Source organism: Gopherus flavomarginatus, chromosome 10 (genome assembly GCF_025201925.1).
Source record: "Gopherus flavomarginatus isolate rGopFla2 chromosome 10, rGopFla2.mat.asm, whole genome shotgun sequence".
NCBI lineage: Eukaryota > Metazoa > Chordata > Testudines > Testudinidae > Gopherus > Gopherus flavomarginatus.
This window is the reverse complement of record NC_066626.1, coordinates 16,232,888-16,248,975: the sequence shown is the minus strand read 5'-3', so window position 1 is coordinate 16,248,975 and position 16,088 is coordinate 16,232,888. Positions and strand designations below refer to the sequence as shown.

The 16,088-nt window shown below is 43.0% G+C and overlaps 1 protein-coding gene across 6 annotated transcripts in view; it reads right to left on the bottom strand.

Moving 5' to 3' along the window:
* ERBB4 (erb-b2 receptor tyrosine kinase 4) overlaps positions 1-16,088 on the bottom strand; it is a 1,018,488-nt gene that overhangs the window by 12,487 nt on the left and 989,913 nt on the right. For 3 of the 6 annotated variants that reach the window (XM_050916103.1, XM_050916107.1, XM_050916104.1), the window contains 2 exons: positions 1,670-1,717; positions 414-711 (listed from right to left, as the gene is read on the bottom strand). In XM_050916103.1, the coding sequence (XP_050772060.1) occupies positions 414-711; positions 1,670-1,717 (346 nt within the window). The remainder of the gene's footprint in view (positions 1-413; positions 712-1,669; positions 1,718-16,088) is intronic. The other 3 variants (XM_050916105.1, XM_050916109.1, XM_050916108.1) reach the window with 1 other exon arrangement.

Here is a 16,088-nt window from a genome sequence, read left to right as displayed (position 1 = left end):
ACAAGGTTTTTGACTAGCACCTCTCTTGAGCCTTGATTCATCAAAGCACTTAAAGACATGCTTAAAGTTAAGCACACACTCAAGTGCTTTGCTGAATGAGGGTGCAGATGAGCAAAAGCTCCTTGCATCCTTTTCAGCTCCCCTGGACACCTGTGAAGTCACGATCCAGCTCTACATATTGGGCCATGGAATTTAGCTGCTGTTCAACAGTACCAGTCACATAATGTAAGTTCTTTAGAAACTCAGGAAAGTCCACAATAATTTCTCCAATGAAAAACACAGAAGGAATTTAGATACAGTAGGAACATGTAATTATGCATGCTGGAATTGGGTGTGTGTGTGTGTGTGTGTTTCAGCCAAAAATTTGTGATTAGCTTAGTCAGATCTTTCACTGCAAAATGCTAGAGATTTACCTGTTTTGGGTTTGTCTCGCATTGGAGTCATGTACCCATCTTCATCCAGCTCACTCCGTTGGCCCCGCTCCGGTACAAACACTGTTGGGTCAGCACTGTACCTCTGAGTGCTGCTGTCCTCTTGTGCGAGGGCGGCCACCTGCTTCCGTAGCGTACCATTACAGCAAGTGTCGTCAAAGATCTCTGCTGTGGCCCCCTGGATGGCTGGCGCCTCCGGAGTGATGCAGCTGACAGCTCTGTATGGCACAGGCACTCCTTGTTCTGTAGCAAAGCCGCCACCTCTGTACATAAACTGGTTCTGTGAGAAAGACAAAGTGGTGCAAGAGAGAAGGACAAAATAAAGCAACTGACTAACACAGATCTGGAAGCTCCTTTGGTTTCACATCAGTGTTGGCTCAATGCTTCATTTTATTGAATGGTCAAAGCCTTGTCTAGGCCGGGGAGACTTGCCAACATTGCAACCTCTGGTAAGATACACAAAGCCTCTATTTGCACTGGTGGTGCATACCTGGGTTTTGGCCGGACTGGAACTCCAGCAGAGACAGTAATTGTTTTGCCTGTTTACACGGATGCAACTGCACAAATTGCTGGCCACCAACAGCTGGTAGTAGGGCAAGTCCCCAGTCTATACAAGGCCTAATACTGAGATATACAGTAACAGGGACCATAATGTGTAGGTCTCCTTCACTGTTGGGCTGGCGAGAACAAATGCTCTCCTAACAACAAACCTTAAACCTGACCTGGTGGAAACCTTCCTCCAGAGAGGAGAGAAAAAGCCTCCATCTCTGAACTGTCTTTATTCAGAGTGGGCCTGGTTTTGGTGTGAACAGTCAAAGAGCAGTCATGTAAACTATATACTGTTCCCACTGGGAACTGAATTTTAGCGTGATAAGATGCTTTCCCATTGGTGCATCAACTCATTGCTTTGGCTCAACCTAATAACTGCTCGTTGGGATGAGCACATCACTTTCAGAATCATGACAAAACAGACTCTCATCAAAGCACTTTACCTAGATCCTTTTTATGAAGTATGCTCACCCATTTGGGATGCATAATACCATAGAACTCTGGGCTTCCTGACGAATCCAGACTGGGATTAGAGAGACTTGGTAGGTTTGCCCAACCTATGTATTAATTCTAGTCATTGTTGGCACTGGAGTAAATTGAGGAATTTATGAAGAGAATAGGGGAGGAAACAGAAGGTTTAAAAAGATGAAAAAACCCTAAAGGATGAAGGTTGATAGTGAAATACTTACTCCTGACATAGGGGCGTAGGCAGGAGGAGGGCTGTGTCCAAGTTCACTCTAATAGGAAAGAAAAATGGAATGATGGATATAAGAAGAAGTCACATGAGCTGTATGAACTAATGGGGAAAAACATGCACAACAGTGAGGGGTCAATTCAGGCCACTCCTACTCAAGCAAACCTTCCAATGAAGTCAGCAAGCCTTCAGTGTTAATGGGAGTATTACCTGAGTAGGGCCTGCAGGATTTGTCCCTAGTTGATTAAGAATGGGTGCTGCACTTGCTGAGAGATGTGTGTCCTGCCAATATCCTTGGTTTAGTTTTTGAAAGGACAGATTGTACAGAGACACTGATGTACGCAGGCAGAAGGCAGGCTCATCCCAGAGACACTGCAGAGCAGGGAAGAGTCATTTCTAATCATTGCTCTATACAGAAGTGGTTTCCTTTTCTACTATCAACCAGCAAGGACAGGGAAAAAACTATGGGAAATTTCAACTCAGGCAGCAAGTGAGCTAAGGTGGCTTTCAACCACCTTTAGTGCCCTCACAATCCTGAGCTGTTCCAGCAGATGGAGAGGCTCTTGGCCTCTTTTACATAGCCACGGGGGCTTCTCTAAGTCCTGGAAGCCTCTCTGGGGTGTCCTATGGGCCCTGGCATTGCCTGCAAGCTCGGCAGAGCTGCATGCTGGGGCCCCGTTCCAGATGTGGCCCCTGCTCCTGACTCACCTCCTCTTCCCCAAACCCTACCCCCAGCATACCTCATATGGCAGGGCTTTCAAGGGACTGCTTGAAGGGCAGTGCAATCTTTTACAGCGCCTATGCAATCAGAATTGGTACAGGACCTCTTTACATTGCTAGGCTTCTTTTAACTGCTGTAATAGGCCAGCACAGCAGTGAGGCTCTCACACCAGGTCTGCGCACACTAGAAGCTGGTCAAAACTAATATTTTTTGCCATTAACATTTTTGAAAATTTTATCTGAATTCAATTTTTTTAAAAAAAATTGTTATTGATAAAAAATTAATTGAATTTAGTTGAAATATTTTATTTAGTTTCAATGAGGAAAAAATTCCACTTTTTCTTACTTTTAAAAAATGTGGCCCATTTCTTTGGACTGGAAAAAAGCAGGGCAGGAGGAAAATGTGAGAAAATGTTGGGGGGTGGAATTTGCATCCAAAAAGTGCATGCAGCTTTAGCATACACCAATCTCAAAGACAGTCCCCTTTTTCCCCTAGTCAGTGGGGTGAGTGAGTAGGAGTATGGAGGGACAGCAACAGGCTGGAGGCAGAAGCAGAAATGGACGATAACCACTAAAACACACTTCTCTAGGGAACCTGGAATCCTGAATCTACTTCCTCTCATGTCAGCAAACAGTGCAGGCTTAATTCCCCTCACCCCATGTGTATGCATCACGATATTGTCTTTAATTCTGTAGTGAAAGAGACTGTTCAGGAAGGGAAAGGTGTTATCTCTTAACAGCACCGTGCAGTGGAATAAGACCATCAACAGCTTGTGAGAATTGACGGGCTAAATTAAGACCAAAAAGATAGAACTGAAAAGGCTTGTCTGCAAAACCGAAATAACTGCTGGTATGAGGGCTTGACAATGACAAGCAAACATCAGTACCTTTCAGGCCCATCGAACAAAGCAAGTATTCAGGAGGCAGGCCCTACAGGATAGCCTTCTGTCTGCAATCTGCCTCAGGAAATGAAGTTTATGACTGAGAAGCCTCCAAAACGAGCTATGAATCTCCTCTTTTGGGGGAATCAGGAAACAATACTAAGAACAGCATAGCTGTTAGTGGCTTTTGCAGTAATTTCCTTGACGAGCTCCTGGAGCTGAGCTTCCAGAGCTGAAGCCTGGATCATCACACTGAGCAGAGGATTGGCCCCTGAATCCAGAGAAGGGACCGGAGAAGTCCCAGTGTATGCTCTTGGGAGAACGATTTGAAGACCAGTGTGTCCAAGGAGCATTCAGCTCCTGCCTGCTCAATCTGTTGTCCCTCATGCCCCAATAACAGGAGAAGCTGCAGGCCTGGAAAGCTATCTCCCCTTCAGGGCTGATTAAACTAGACAGCTTGGGAGAAACCTGCTGAGAATTTTATCCTAATTTGGAAGGGGAGAGGTTTAAGTTAGCATCCAGGGCCAAAATACGGCCTTTTGGAGCCATGCAGGGGAATCTGAAGGCAAAATTTGGTCTTATAAGTGTGCTGGGTACCCTGGATCTTCAAATAACCCCAAAGGAATGCGGAACATGGATGGAGAGGAAATAATCCCCAACTACAGTTCCTCTGGGAATAAAATAACAATGCTCACTGAGTGTGGTAGAGCACGGGGCTCTGGTTGGAGGCTGGAGTGCCTGGCTGTGTTCCTTAAGTCCTTGCCAAATAGCTTTCTACTTCTGAAGGGCAGAGCTGCTCTGGGAACAGAGTTGTCATTTCTGAGCCAGCTGTGGCTGCTGCCAGGTCTAGAACGGAGGATAGTACAAGCTGCATGGAAAGCACTGTCCAAGGCAGGGGGATGAAGAGGACTTGGAGGAGACAGCAAGAAAATGCCTCAGTCCTGTCCCAGCTGTATGCAAAAAAATCCTCTCCCTTGAGCAGCCTGAGCTGCAAAACAGCATGAAATGCAACCTCCAGAGGCATGGCAACTTCCACCGCTCTTCCATAGCATCTGACAGATGGCCCAACGTATGGTGCCCATTAGGAAGGCTGATTTGGAGGAGAGTTTCAGGACTTTCACATCCACCTCTAGGGATATTTGCAATTTGGGATGACTCCTCTGAGAAAAGAGGGAGTGCACTGTATGCACTGTCTCTCTAGGGTTAGCAAGAGGCTTATGTACTTAGCTGTTCATCATGAAGGCGTAGAGGATAGAGGGAAGGAAGCTACCAATTTTGCAACTGCCTCCCTAAGCCTATCCCCACCAAGAGAAAAGAGGAGCTGCTGGGGAAGAGAAACCAGAAGACACTTTACAAGAGTGTGTTCATGGCAGCAGAGAGACATCGAGACCTGCAACAGGCGCTTGAATACCGTCTCTGAGTTGGGATCACTGTCAACCAATCTTCTGCAAGTTGTAGGATCTTGGAGGTGGATTTGGGGCACTAGAGTGTATCCTTTTAAGCAGGGAAAAGATGTTGGATACAAGAGGTGGAGAGCTGCCCACTGAGATCTGAACACTACTGGCCTTGCCTGTTCCCCAGAAATAATGTCATCCATCAGGATTTTTTTTTGGGGGCTGGGATCTGGCAACAAGACCGCAACTGAGAAGGAGACAGATCAAGGTTAGGGAAAGATGTGCCCCATGCTGACAGCTGCTGATCAGAACTACTAGCAGTGGCTATTACCGCACCAGGGAAGAACTGGCACACTGAAAGGCAAGATCCTGGGCTCAAAAGAAAACCCTCTTCCCCTAAAATGCTACATTCAGGGAACATTCCTGGCCTACTCCAAAAAAATGGGGCAGAGGCAAGGACTGAAGGGAGACAAGCAGGAATCTGTGGAGAAGTCAGAGGCTTCAGGCAAAACTGATGATTGCAGACTGGTCCTTTGTGAATCGAGAACTAGGGAGCAATGATCTAAGAGGGGCACTCTTGGAAACAGTGAGTACCCTGAATCAGAGATGGGAGTTTGTTACCTATCGCTTAGTGCTCCGTTTTTGTCTTCATCTGTCCTCTGATCACTGGAATGGGTTACCTAGGGAGGTGGTGGAATCTCCATCCTTAGAGGTTTTTAAGGTCAGGCTTGACAAAGCCCCGGCTGGGATGATTTAATTGGTGTTGGTCCTGCTTTGAGCAGGGGGTTGGACTAGATGACCTCTTGAGGTCTCTTCCAACCCTGATATTCTATGATTCTATGATTATCTCAACTTCTTTCCTACTGTCCAGGAGATTAGAAAAGTGTAAAAGAGTCAGATGCCAGAGGAACCCTGTGTATGAACCAACATGGGGGTCCTATGCCTCTAGGCTGCAGAAAGCAACAACAAAAGAGGAGTTGAGTCAATAGGAGTCTGTCAGCTGGGAGAAACAGGACTTTTTGCTGCCTTACTTCTTTGCAATGGGAACAAATATATTCTTCAGTTTGAATGGAATCATATTTGTATAACAGGGAAGGAATACACAACAATACACCTTCTATTTTTGTTTGTTCTAAGATGATCCGACCATGAGTTTGCCTTGCTCCATTAACCATGAATCATGCAGTCATCCCTAAAAACTCTATGCTGTCTCCACATTTTCTTGGCTATTAGGCTTTCAATTAAATATACACTGCATGACCGTAACAAATTAAGTGACTCCCTTAGAATAACCCATTACCAGACCCTCTTAGAATAACCCCATTCTAAGATATCGGGAGAGGACGTACCAACATGAATGCATTTATGGTAGCTTATGCTCACAACCCTCTGGTCAGCAACCTGCATACTACACATGCTGCCAAGTAACATCACAGTAATGATGTTTTCCTCATGCATTTCCTTTATCTTGCCATAAATGCTAACCACAGAATTCTCACCATAGACTACTAACCAAGGCTCTTTTCATATCTATTGTTGTCTGAGCAGTTTCTTTTTACATTCATTTTATTTTTTGCCATCATTAAAGCTCCGCAGTCATTTTTCCAAAATAGGAGGCAAAGAGAACAGCTGTGGTGCAAATTAGTGGGTTGAAAATGCGATATAATTGTTGTTTAAATGTTGGTAAATTGCCTCCTAATTACAATGTAATGTCATAATTTTGTAGGCTTCAAAAACAACTTTTCATACTTAAGAACCAAGCCAACTTTTATTTTATTGTGTCACTTTTAGTTGGCCAGCAAATTACATTTTGGGAGGCGAGTGTGTGTGGCATGGAATACTTTTTATATTTCCAATGGTGAAGTTTCAATAGCTGAAATTATAAATCTTTTTGGATTATAAATACTTTGTGGATTATGATTTTTTTGGTTTGGTTTGTTCTTGCATTTTACACACTGACTCATTGGAAAGAAAAGTTTTAATATAAGTAGGGTCTGAATGATAGAAAATAAACAGAACTCTATACTGTGCCTTTTCCCTCACATACAGGGCCTAGATTGCTGAAAGCAACTAGTGGTTTTTGCTTTGCTCCAGGCTGGGTGCTCAATTTGAGATCCCTCTTGAGGAAGTCTGATTATCAGAGGGCATATGCTCAGCACTTTCTGAAAAATCAGCCAATTTTATTTAAAGTATCTCACAATGGGTACTGAAAAACTCAGTGATCACTTTTGAACATGTAGGCAGGACATCTATGTTAGATACAGCCCCCTAAATTTAAACCCTGATTATAGGCTATCGGGAACCCAGTATTTCTAACGGTCCATCAGCATCCCTCACAAGGAACGTGTAAGACTCCAACTTTTTTGGCCTGTGACTCCATTTCAAGCACAAGGCAAAGTACAACAGGCAAAACATTAAAACAGGCAAAAATGTTCCCTATGCCCTTCCAGAGGGCCTTGTCATATTAAATGCCAAAGACATAGGAACTATTATAACTTCTAACATGTGTGTAAAATGAGCCTCAGTAAAACAAAAGTAAATAAGACCTTTGTGGGTATTGCTTTGTGTTATTGCTCTCTGTCTGCTAATCTGTTTTCCATTTCCTGGCCTCTGCAGTCTCTCTCGGTCAATAGCTCCTCTCTTCATAGCAAGGACATAATGTTGTTGTGGTGGTGCATTAAAATGTAATGAAAACAAAGATAAACCACCTACTCCATACTGGACTCTACACAGCCATTGGAATAGTATCTCTTCTGCGCCTCCTTTCATTTTACGCTGATGGGATCTTGCCCACATTATCGTTCCAAGCTGTGTTTCTCACACTCCATTTCCTTAGCCCCTTCTGCAGTGCTTATGGGACCCTGATCACAGCATCTTCCCCACTTCCCCCGCCTTGACCAGGTTGATTGGATGCACAGTCTTTCCAGAGCTGCACTCAGCATCTTTCAGGGGGCAGGAAGTGCTGAGAATCAGTGAGTCTTGAAACTACCAGATGGTACTTGGGGTGCTCACCCCTGCACCCACATCCCTTTCATCCCTGGTGAGGGTCCAACATCCCCAAGTCTGGTTCTTTCCCACAGCAGCGCTGAGTGCCGCTGGGATGCTGGTTTTCATTGTTGTCAGGCAGGAAACACAAACATTCGATGGGGAAGTTCGCAAAACTGGAGCCACTTCTTGTTATAAATCAACCCTAAATTCACATTATCCAGAGTGTTTGCCTTATGACAGGGCAGAGTCTGCCAAGCTCAAGCTGAGCCACACCTAACTCTGCAAATAGCCCCACTGATTACAGCAGAGACGCACATGCTGGGTTTGCTTGAGCTAGCACACTCAAACTACCAGTGTGAACATGGCAGCATGGGCAATGGCAGGGTAGCCACCTGAGTACAGACCCGGGGGGGGGGGGGTCAGGCAGGCTTGTACTCAGGTAGAATACTTCTGTTAGTCAGCAGATGTGTGGCTAAATTTGACTCTAATACGTTCTTTTAACTGCTTTGTTGCTGGACCTCCACTAAAGTATCTGGGCTGCCATGTGGTTCTATTGAATTCATCGGATGGTTCCAAAAAACACTCAGATGTATATTGTCCAGTGGTCAGGACTAGAGGTGCATTTTGCCTGACATACTTGGCAATTTATGTAGCAGAGAAGAGCTGTCACATTGGGAGTTAAAACCCTGCTGAAATCTCTGGTAGGACTGCTGGGTAAGTGCTCTCAGGCATCAGGGTTTATGCCCTATCAAAATGACTCACTGCTGGAGCTAGTCAAAAAAGGTTTGTTGTGCAACATTTTTGGACTAAAAAGGGCTCTTTCAACCAAAGTGAAAATTTTCATTTTGGTTGAAAAGTTCTGTTTTTTAACCCAAAAAATGGAAATTGAAAACCAAAAATATATATATATATATATATATGGGAAAATCTGCACAGCTTGATTCTGTTTATGGTTTAAAAATGAGTTTGGGGTCTGTTTTTTTCATCAAAAAAAATTTCACAGGAAATTATGAATTTTTTAAAGGACATTGTTTAACAGCTCTACTTCGTGGTACTCAGAAAAGAAGGCAACTGAGCTTACCCAGCACCAGGCTCTTGGAGTTTGCTTTAGTAACAATGGAGCAACAACCTCAGGATTTGTCTCATATATCTTTCTCTCATTCTCACATACAAATCTCCTTCCCCTACTTCACTATTCCCTGTTGCACCTTGGATAGTTATTTACACCTGCGTAAAGTGAGTGCAAAGTAAGAGTAAAATACTCCCAACAATGACAACATGTCACACCCATTTTGCACAGGAGTAAAATGACTGCACCACAATGCAGTTTATGATATCTCTTACACATGCATTTCAGACCTCACACGTGCTCTGCCTACCTCCCTTGTGGAATTCTATACCAGGGCTGTTTGTATCAGAATAGCTAATCAGCAGAAACTGTCTTGATAGAAACCGAGTGAGCACCCAGCTTTAAGTCACCAAACTCCAGCCTCCTAAATGTACCTGACTGCACAGCTGCTGCTGTAAGATTTCAGCAGTCCGTCTGAAATAAGGACAGCTGGTTAATGCCAGTGGACCTGAATAATGTGCTTTGGATACTCTGGTAGTGCTGCAGACAGAACAAACAATGCATAGCTGTCCCGTCAGCCCAGAGCAAACACCAGATACATTTCAAAGGAACAGGCTGCTATTTACAACTGATCCAAACTGAAATGAAATTGAAATTGGAAACAGCTCCCCTGGAGAACATCCACCTCTTCCCAGAAGATTCACGGCCTCCTTCTGACCACTGAGTGAAGCGCTTACTCTGCTCTGGCTTTAGACTGCCCACAACAAATATATCTGACCCTAAACTAAAAGGAGGAAGGGCAATTTTGTAAAACAAAATCGGTCTATATAATGATACATATAAATGAATCAATGTTTGTACAATGATATCTAGAGGGCTTTGTAGACTAAGTCTCAGCTTTTAAACACCTAGATTCCCTGCAGCTATCCCAACAGGGTCGACTCGATTCAACTCGCCAGTTCTTCCAAGCAAGATAAATTAGATTCCATGCAGCTTACTGTGCATGGGACTTTCAGAGGAGACCTTAAAAAACAAGGTCTTGTCTGCTCTGTGGGGACATTAAAGAGTCCAGGGACCTTTTTGTAAGAGGGTGTCTTTGCCCCTTGCTGTTATCCAATCTCAAACAGTTCAAAGGAGTTGGAAAGTTGCCCTAATAGGACAGCAGTGAATTTCCCGTGTAGGGGAAGTCCTGGTTCATAGAGAGCTGGTGCACCAAAAAACAGGAGAGGGAAGTCAGAACATCTGGTATTCCGGCAATTGCTGGCAGAGTCTGTGGCCTCTGAGGTTGATCCAGTTTATGCCGGGGGCTAAAATGGCCCCAGCCACATTCATGATCATACGTTTTAGAATGAGCTGCTCTCCACAGCCTTGCAGCTGGGGATCCAAGTACACGGCCATTGCCCAGCGCTATACCTTGTCTGTGAATAAAACATAAGTGTTCTGCTGCACAGCATTAAATATCTGTTGAAAAGACATCAGTGGAAGTATTGGGAAAGTCATGAAAAACAGGCTTAAACCTTCATAATAACGAATTGGTTTTCATCTGGACATATTGATACATGAGCGAGTATTTTTTTCATGTAAAATTGACTTACTTTACATTAATGCAGTTTGGGCACCAAACAGGCTGGAAGGAAAGCCAACCAGCACGGCGGTGGGGAGAAAGGCTCCATATTCTTATCCCTCTCTCTAATCCTTCTTTTCAATCCATTTCACTTTCCTCAGGATTGATTCCCTGTCATTTTTTCTCCAGTACTGGGGCCCTTGCATTGTACAACGAATGATACCCCTATAACATCTGGCAGGTCCCCACAGTTTAGAGGAGAATACTTGCAATGACAGGGTCAAGATGTTGACCTCGCTTTTATGCAGTGGTACCTGACTGAGCACAGAGTCCGAAAATCACCCCTTTGTACACGGCTGTTAAACCAGAACTCTGAACTTTAAAGCCCACAACTTTTGAAATGCAGGGAAAATAAGAATAAAAACACAACATGCTTGTGATTTGTGATTGTGATATGTTCCCAGCAGGAAAAGCATAATAGAAAGCTGATGAGGAGCGCTCGTGGCAATCCCCCACTACATAACCAGCTTCCCCATTCTTTTTTATACAGTAATCAAAGGCTATTCTGAGCCTCTCAAAATGCCATCAACCCTCATTGAGAATGAAATAGAGCACATCTCCTCCGAACCCTTTACAGGAGTAATCATTACAGTGTGCTGGCCTGAACAGGGAGCTCTAATAGATAAAGATGGTTCTTTTTCAAAAAAAAAAAAATCCTCCTAAAATCTGAATAGTAACTTGATGATAATCTCTCCATTTTGTTATGCAAAGGGAAAAGAAACCCATAATTGTGCGCTCTTGATTTCTTAATGCAAAGAAAGGCTTCTTGATGAGATGCTGCGATGATTTAGAACAGGGCTGGGAATCTGGTGGCAATAATACTTTAAAAGAAATAGCCATCCAACTGATTTGGATAAAGTAATCATTAGCATTCTAAATCTAAACCTCCTCTATGTCCCCTCCACGCTACCCCACCCCATCTAGCTTTGCTTCTTTTTATAGCTCTAATTATTTTTTTTCCTTATCAGCATTTAACAAATAAGGAAGGCAGTATCTTTACATTGGCTACCAAGTCATTTTATACCAAATGGATATGGCCCATATGAAAAATATGTTTAGGGGGTATAATCCCTGGCCAGACTACATCTCCCATGATGCACCATAGTCGCTCCTCTTGATGCTCTGCTATAATGCATCATGGGCATTCCATGGACTCATGGGAAGGGTAGTCCAATTCAGAAGTCCATAGAAGAGAATGGGGCAGAAGGTACTCAAACAACAACTCTTATTGAGGCACTTCAGTGGCTTTTCCTAATCTTTTTTTTTTTTTATTTTCACCTATAAAACAAAAACTTTTATGTTTTGGGGTATTCAGGGATTTTTGGCCAAAAAAATGTGACCATTTTCAAAGAACGTGATACTTTTTTGGCAAAAAAATTAATTTAGTCAGAAGCAGTTCCAGAGGAAAAGTTTTGACCAGTCCTAATCATTATTTCCTAGTCCATTGTCCTAGCCCTTGAACTCTGCAGAGTTGTCTATCCTGCTGTTTTCCCAAGATTTTTTTCTGCCCTCCATCCAGCGTGGGTTTACAGCAATACATCGACTACTGCACCTTGATCCTTCCTGTAGTGCTTCAGTGCAACTGCTTCTGTCCTCCTGAATGATGAACACACTGTGCCCAGGCTCCACTATTAACTTCCTGGGCCAGCTACAAACATCCCTTGGTACCACTAAGGGCTGTGTAAAGTATCTGCAATGATGGGATGACTCTTGGCATGTCAGTGCATTTTAAAGTGTGTGTGTTGTGGAGGCTTATATATTTTTGTAACCATCTACTTGGTTGCAGAGGAGCCACTTGCATTATAGGTTAAATTTTCAAGTGAATTTGGCACCCACAAGTCAGGAATAGGTTTTTAAAAGAGCTCAGCTCCCACTTAGGCACCAAAATAAGTTTTCACATTTCCAAAAACTCAGCATGTTGCATACTGAACTCTTTTGAAAATCTGGCCACATATATCACAAATCGATCTTCTTGGTGCTGAGCATTTTTTTTAAAAATTGGTACCTATTTAGGTGCCTAAAGTGGATTCTTTCCCAACTCTGACCCTCCCTGAGGATTCTGTGCATTTGAAAAATCTGGGGTCAGGTCTTTCTGGTCAGTCTCACCCACTCTTCCAGCTGTGCTTCCTGAATAAAAAAGGTTTTTGGAAACTCACTGGGTGCCTCATCAGTGAGTTTAGAAATATTTGGCAGTCACTCCCTTTATAGCCATGGACTTTTTTTTTTTTTTTTTGAGAAAAGACGATGAACTGAATCAGCTGCAAGTTCTCTTGTTTGTTAACTGAGCCAACAGCTATTCATAGATGAGGCAGATGCTCCTGATTTTAAACCACTGACAGTGAAGCTCAGTACATTTCCATTTCACATACTGATAGCTCTTGCAAAGTACAGCTGTGGTCCCCTGGACTGGTTACTGTCCTTTGGTGGGAGTGTGAACTCACGATAATTCTAACTGGGGGAGGGTAATCCTGCTGCAAGGCAAGAGCACAGCTAGTTGATCCCAACTATATATTAAATTAGTAGCAAATGTGTGTCCAAACCCCAAACCCCAGAACAAATACTTTCCAAAACTAGAAAGGTTAATCTGGATCTAAATGTATGTCAGAGAAAAAACAAGAGGGACAAGATTAGCCGTTGTGATAAAGTTCCTCCTCTACCTTGGTGGGTCCTGGGCTTATTGGCGGATTTTGCTAGCTTCAGAGATCTTCCTGTGTTGGATCAGGAGTTGGGAGGTTTTGGGGGGAACCTGGGCCCACTCTCTACCCTGGTTCCAGCGCAGGGCCCTGTGGACTGCAGCTGTCTAGAGTGCCTTCTGGAATAGCTACAACTCCCTGGGCTACTTCCCCATGGCCTCCTTCCAACACCTACTGTGTTCTCACCACAGGACCTTCCTCCTGATGTCTGTTAACGCTTGTACTTCTCAGTCCTCCAGCATCACATCCTCTCACTCCCAGCTCCTTACGCACACCTCACTAACTGGAGAGAGAGCCTTTTTAAACCAGGTGTCCTGATTAGCCTTCATTAATTCTAGTAACTTCCCAATTGGCCACAGGTGTCCTAATTTTTCGGCCTGCCGTAATTAGTTCTAGAAAGTTCCTGAGTGTTCTGGAATAGTCCGTTATCTTACTCAGGGAAAAGGGACCTGCTTAACCTGGAGCTACTGTGTCTACCTTCGACCACTCTCTTGTAGCCATCTGGCCTGACTCTGTCACACAGTGTAGGGCAACTCTTGCAACATGACCTTCAACAGCTAGCTAGCATGGGGAATGTTAAGAGCCAGCTTCTGATACCCTTACTTATGCTGTGCCTTTCTCTGTGAGCAGCACTGCTAATTTCAGTAGGCCTGCTTATGGAGTGAGGGACTACTTGTCATAAGGCTATGGAATCTGGCACTAAAAAAGTACCCTGCTATAGCTAAGTGTTGGCGCACATGTGTTTTGTTTGATCCCTACATATGAATTTCCCTCTTTTTTTTTTCTGTCACAAATTTAGCGTATTTTAAAGAGATATTGTAAATTTTCTATCTTTTAAGATAGATCAGTAAACCTGAACTGTTTTAATCTAATTTATTTGACATCAGATTTGATGCTTTTTTATATTCTACTCATCCTAAGCAATAAAATTAGATCAGTCAGTTTCAATTTCTGTTTATACCTAGGTTCGCTCTCTGGGACTTAGGCAAAAAAACTGTTTTATGATGTTGGCTTTCCAATACAGGAGCTAGAAACAGATATATGACATTAGACATTTCCCAGGGACAAGGAGACAAAAATGACTGAAGCTAGCCTGATGACTAAAAACATTGATTAAATTCTAAAATCCATCCAAAACTTCTTAAGGGAGATGCAAAGCAGAAAGAGTAGAGGACTTGGAATAAAAACAAAACAAAACAAAACCAAACCCTCTTTAAAAAGCAGGAAATGGTACCAAAACTAACTGGCAATACCCTAACAGCAGATTCTGGGTCCGGTTCTGTTCAATATCTTCATCAATGATTTAGATAATGGCATAGAGAATACACTTATACAGTTTGTGAACAATACCAAGCTGGGAGGGTTTGCAAGTGCTTTGGAGGATAGGCTTAAAATTCAAAATGACCTGGACAAATTGAAGAAATGGTCTGAAGTAAATAGGATGAAATTCAATAAGGACACATGTCAAGTACTCCATTTAGGAAGGAACAATCAGTTGCACATGTACAAAATGGGAAATGACTGCCTAGGAAGGAGTCCTGCAGAAAGGTATGTGAGAGTCATAGTGGACCACAAGCTAAATATGAGTCAACAGTGTAACTCTATTGCAAAAAAAAATGAACATCATTCTAGGATATATAAGCAGGAGTGTTGAAAGCAAGACACGAGAAGTAATTCTTCCGCTCTACTTCACGCTGATTAGGCCTTAACTGGAATATTGAGTCTGGTTCTGGGTGCCACATTTCAGGAAAGATGTGGACAAATTGGAGAAAGTCCAGAAAAGAGCAACAAAAATGATTAAAGGTCTAGAAAACATGACCTATAAGGGAAGATTCATCTGGAAAAGAGAAAACTGAGGGGTCATGATAATAGTTTTCAAATACATAAAAGGTTGTTACAAGGGGGAGGGAGAAGAATTGTTCTTCTTAACCTCTGATAATAGGACAAGAAGCAATGGGCTTAAATTGCAGCAAGGGAGGTTTAGGTTGGACATTAGGAAAAACTTCCTGTCAGGGTGGTTAAGCACTAGAATAAATTGCCCAGGGAGGTTGTGGAATCTCCATCATTGGAGATTTTTAAGAGCAGGTTAGACAAACACCTGTCAGGATTGGTCTATAATACTTAGTCCTGCCTTAGTGCAGGGGACTAGATTAGATGACCTCTCAAGGTTCCTTCCAGTCCTATGATTCTTGGCTAAACAACTGATCTACAGATTTGACTTTATCATTGTACCAAATACTAAAAGCACTAATTAGAGACAGAGTAGGGAAATATCTGGAACATTATGATGTGCTGAAAGACATTCAGGATGAATTAATAAAATGGGTGAGTATTCCTAACCAAGTGTTTTGAAGATGCAAGAGAGCTAATGGAGGGACACTGCCAACACAATTTTTCTGAATTTTAAGAATGCCTTTGATACAGTATCCTATTAATCTACAAGTTCCTCTGTTATGGTATTAGAGATGAACTATAGCACTTGAATGCATAAGGAAATGACACAAACTAGTGGCGAGACATGGAATATTAGGATACGTTTTGATCACCTATTTTGATTACCAGGACTTAGGAGAAGGAATGAATGAAACTGGAGGCAAAGTTAAAACAGTTAAGTTCTTGGTTGCATATATAAAAGCATGAAGTCTTGTCTGAATCAGAGACCTCCTGTCTTGCAGTGGAAATGGGGTTAGCAGAGGGAGAAGTCACATTTGGCGAAAACGTTGACAGTTCTGGTCACTTCATTACGAAGAAGGTATTGAAGAAATAGAGAAGGCAGCATATAGCAGGAGCCAACCAGAACAAAAAGGCAACGTTAAATGCAGGTTTGCTCTGAACACTGAGTATGTAACACATGGCTCTATTTTGCTCAGCAAACCTGCGCCCTGAGCAGAAGAGATTTCTGATAGTCGGCAGCTCTTTAATCTAGCAGGAAGAGGCATGATGAGAGCCAATGGTTGAACGCTAAAGCTTGACAAATTCAGACTAGAAATAAGGCCAAAAAAGTTCATGGTGAGGGTAGTTAATTATTGGAACAATTTACGTAGA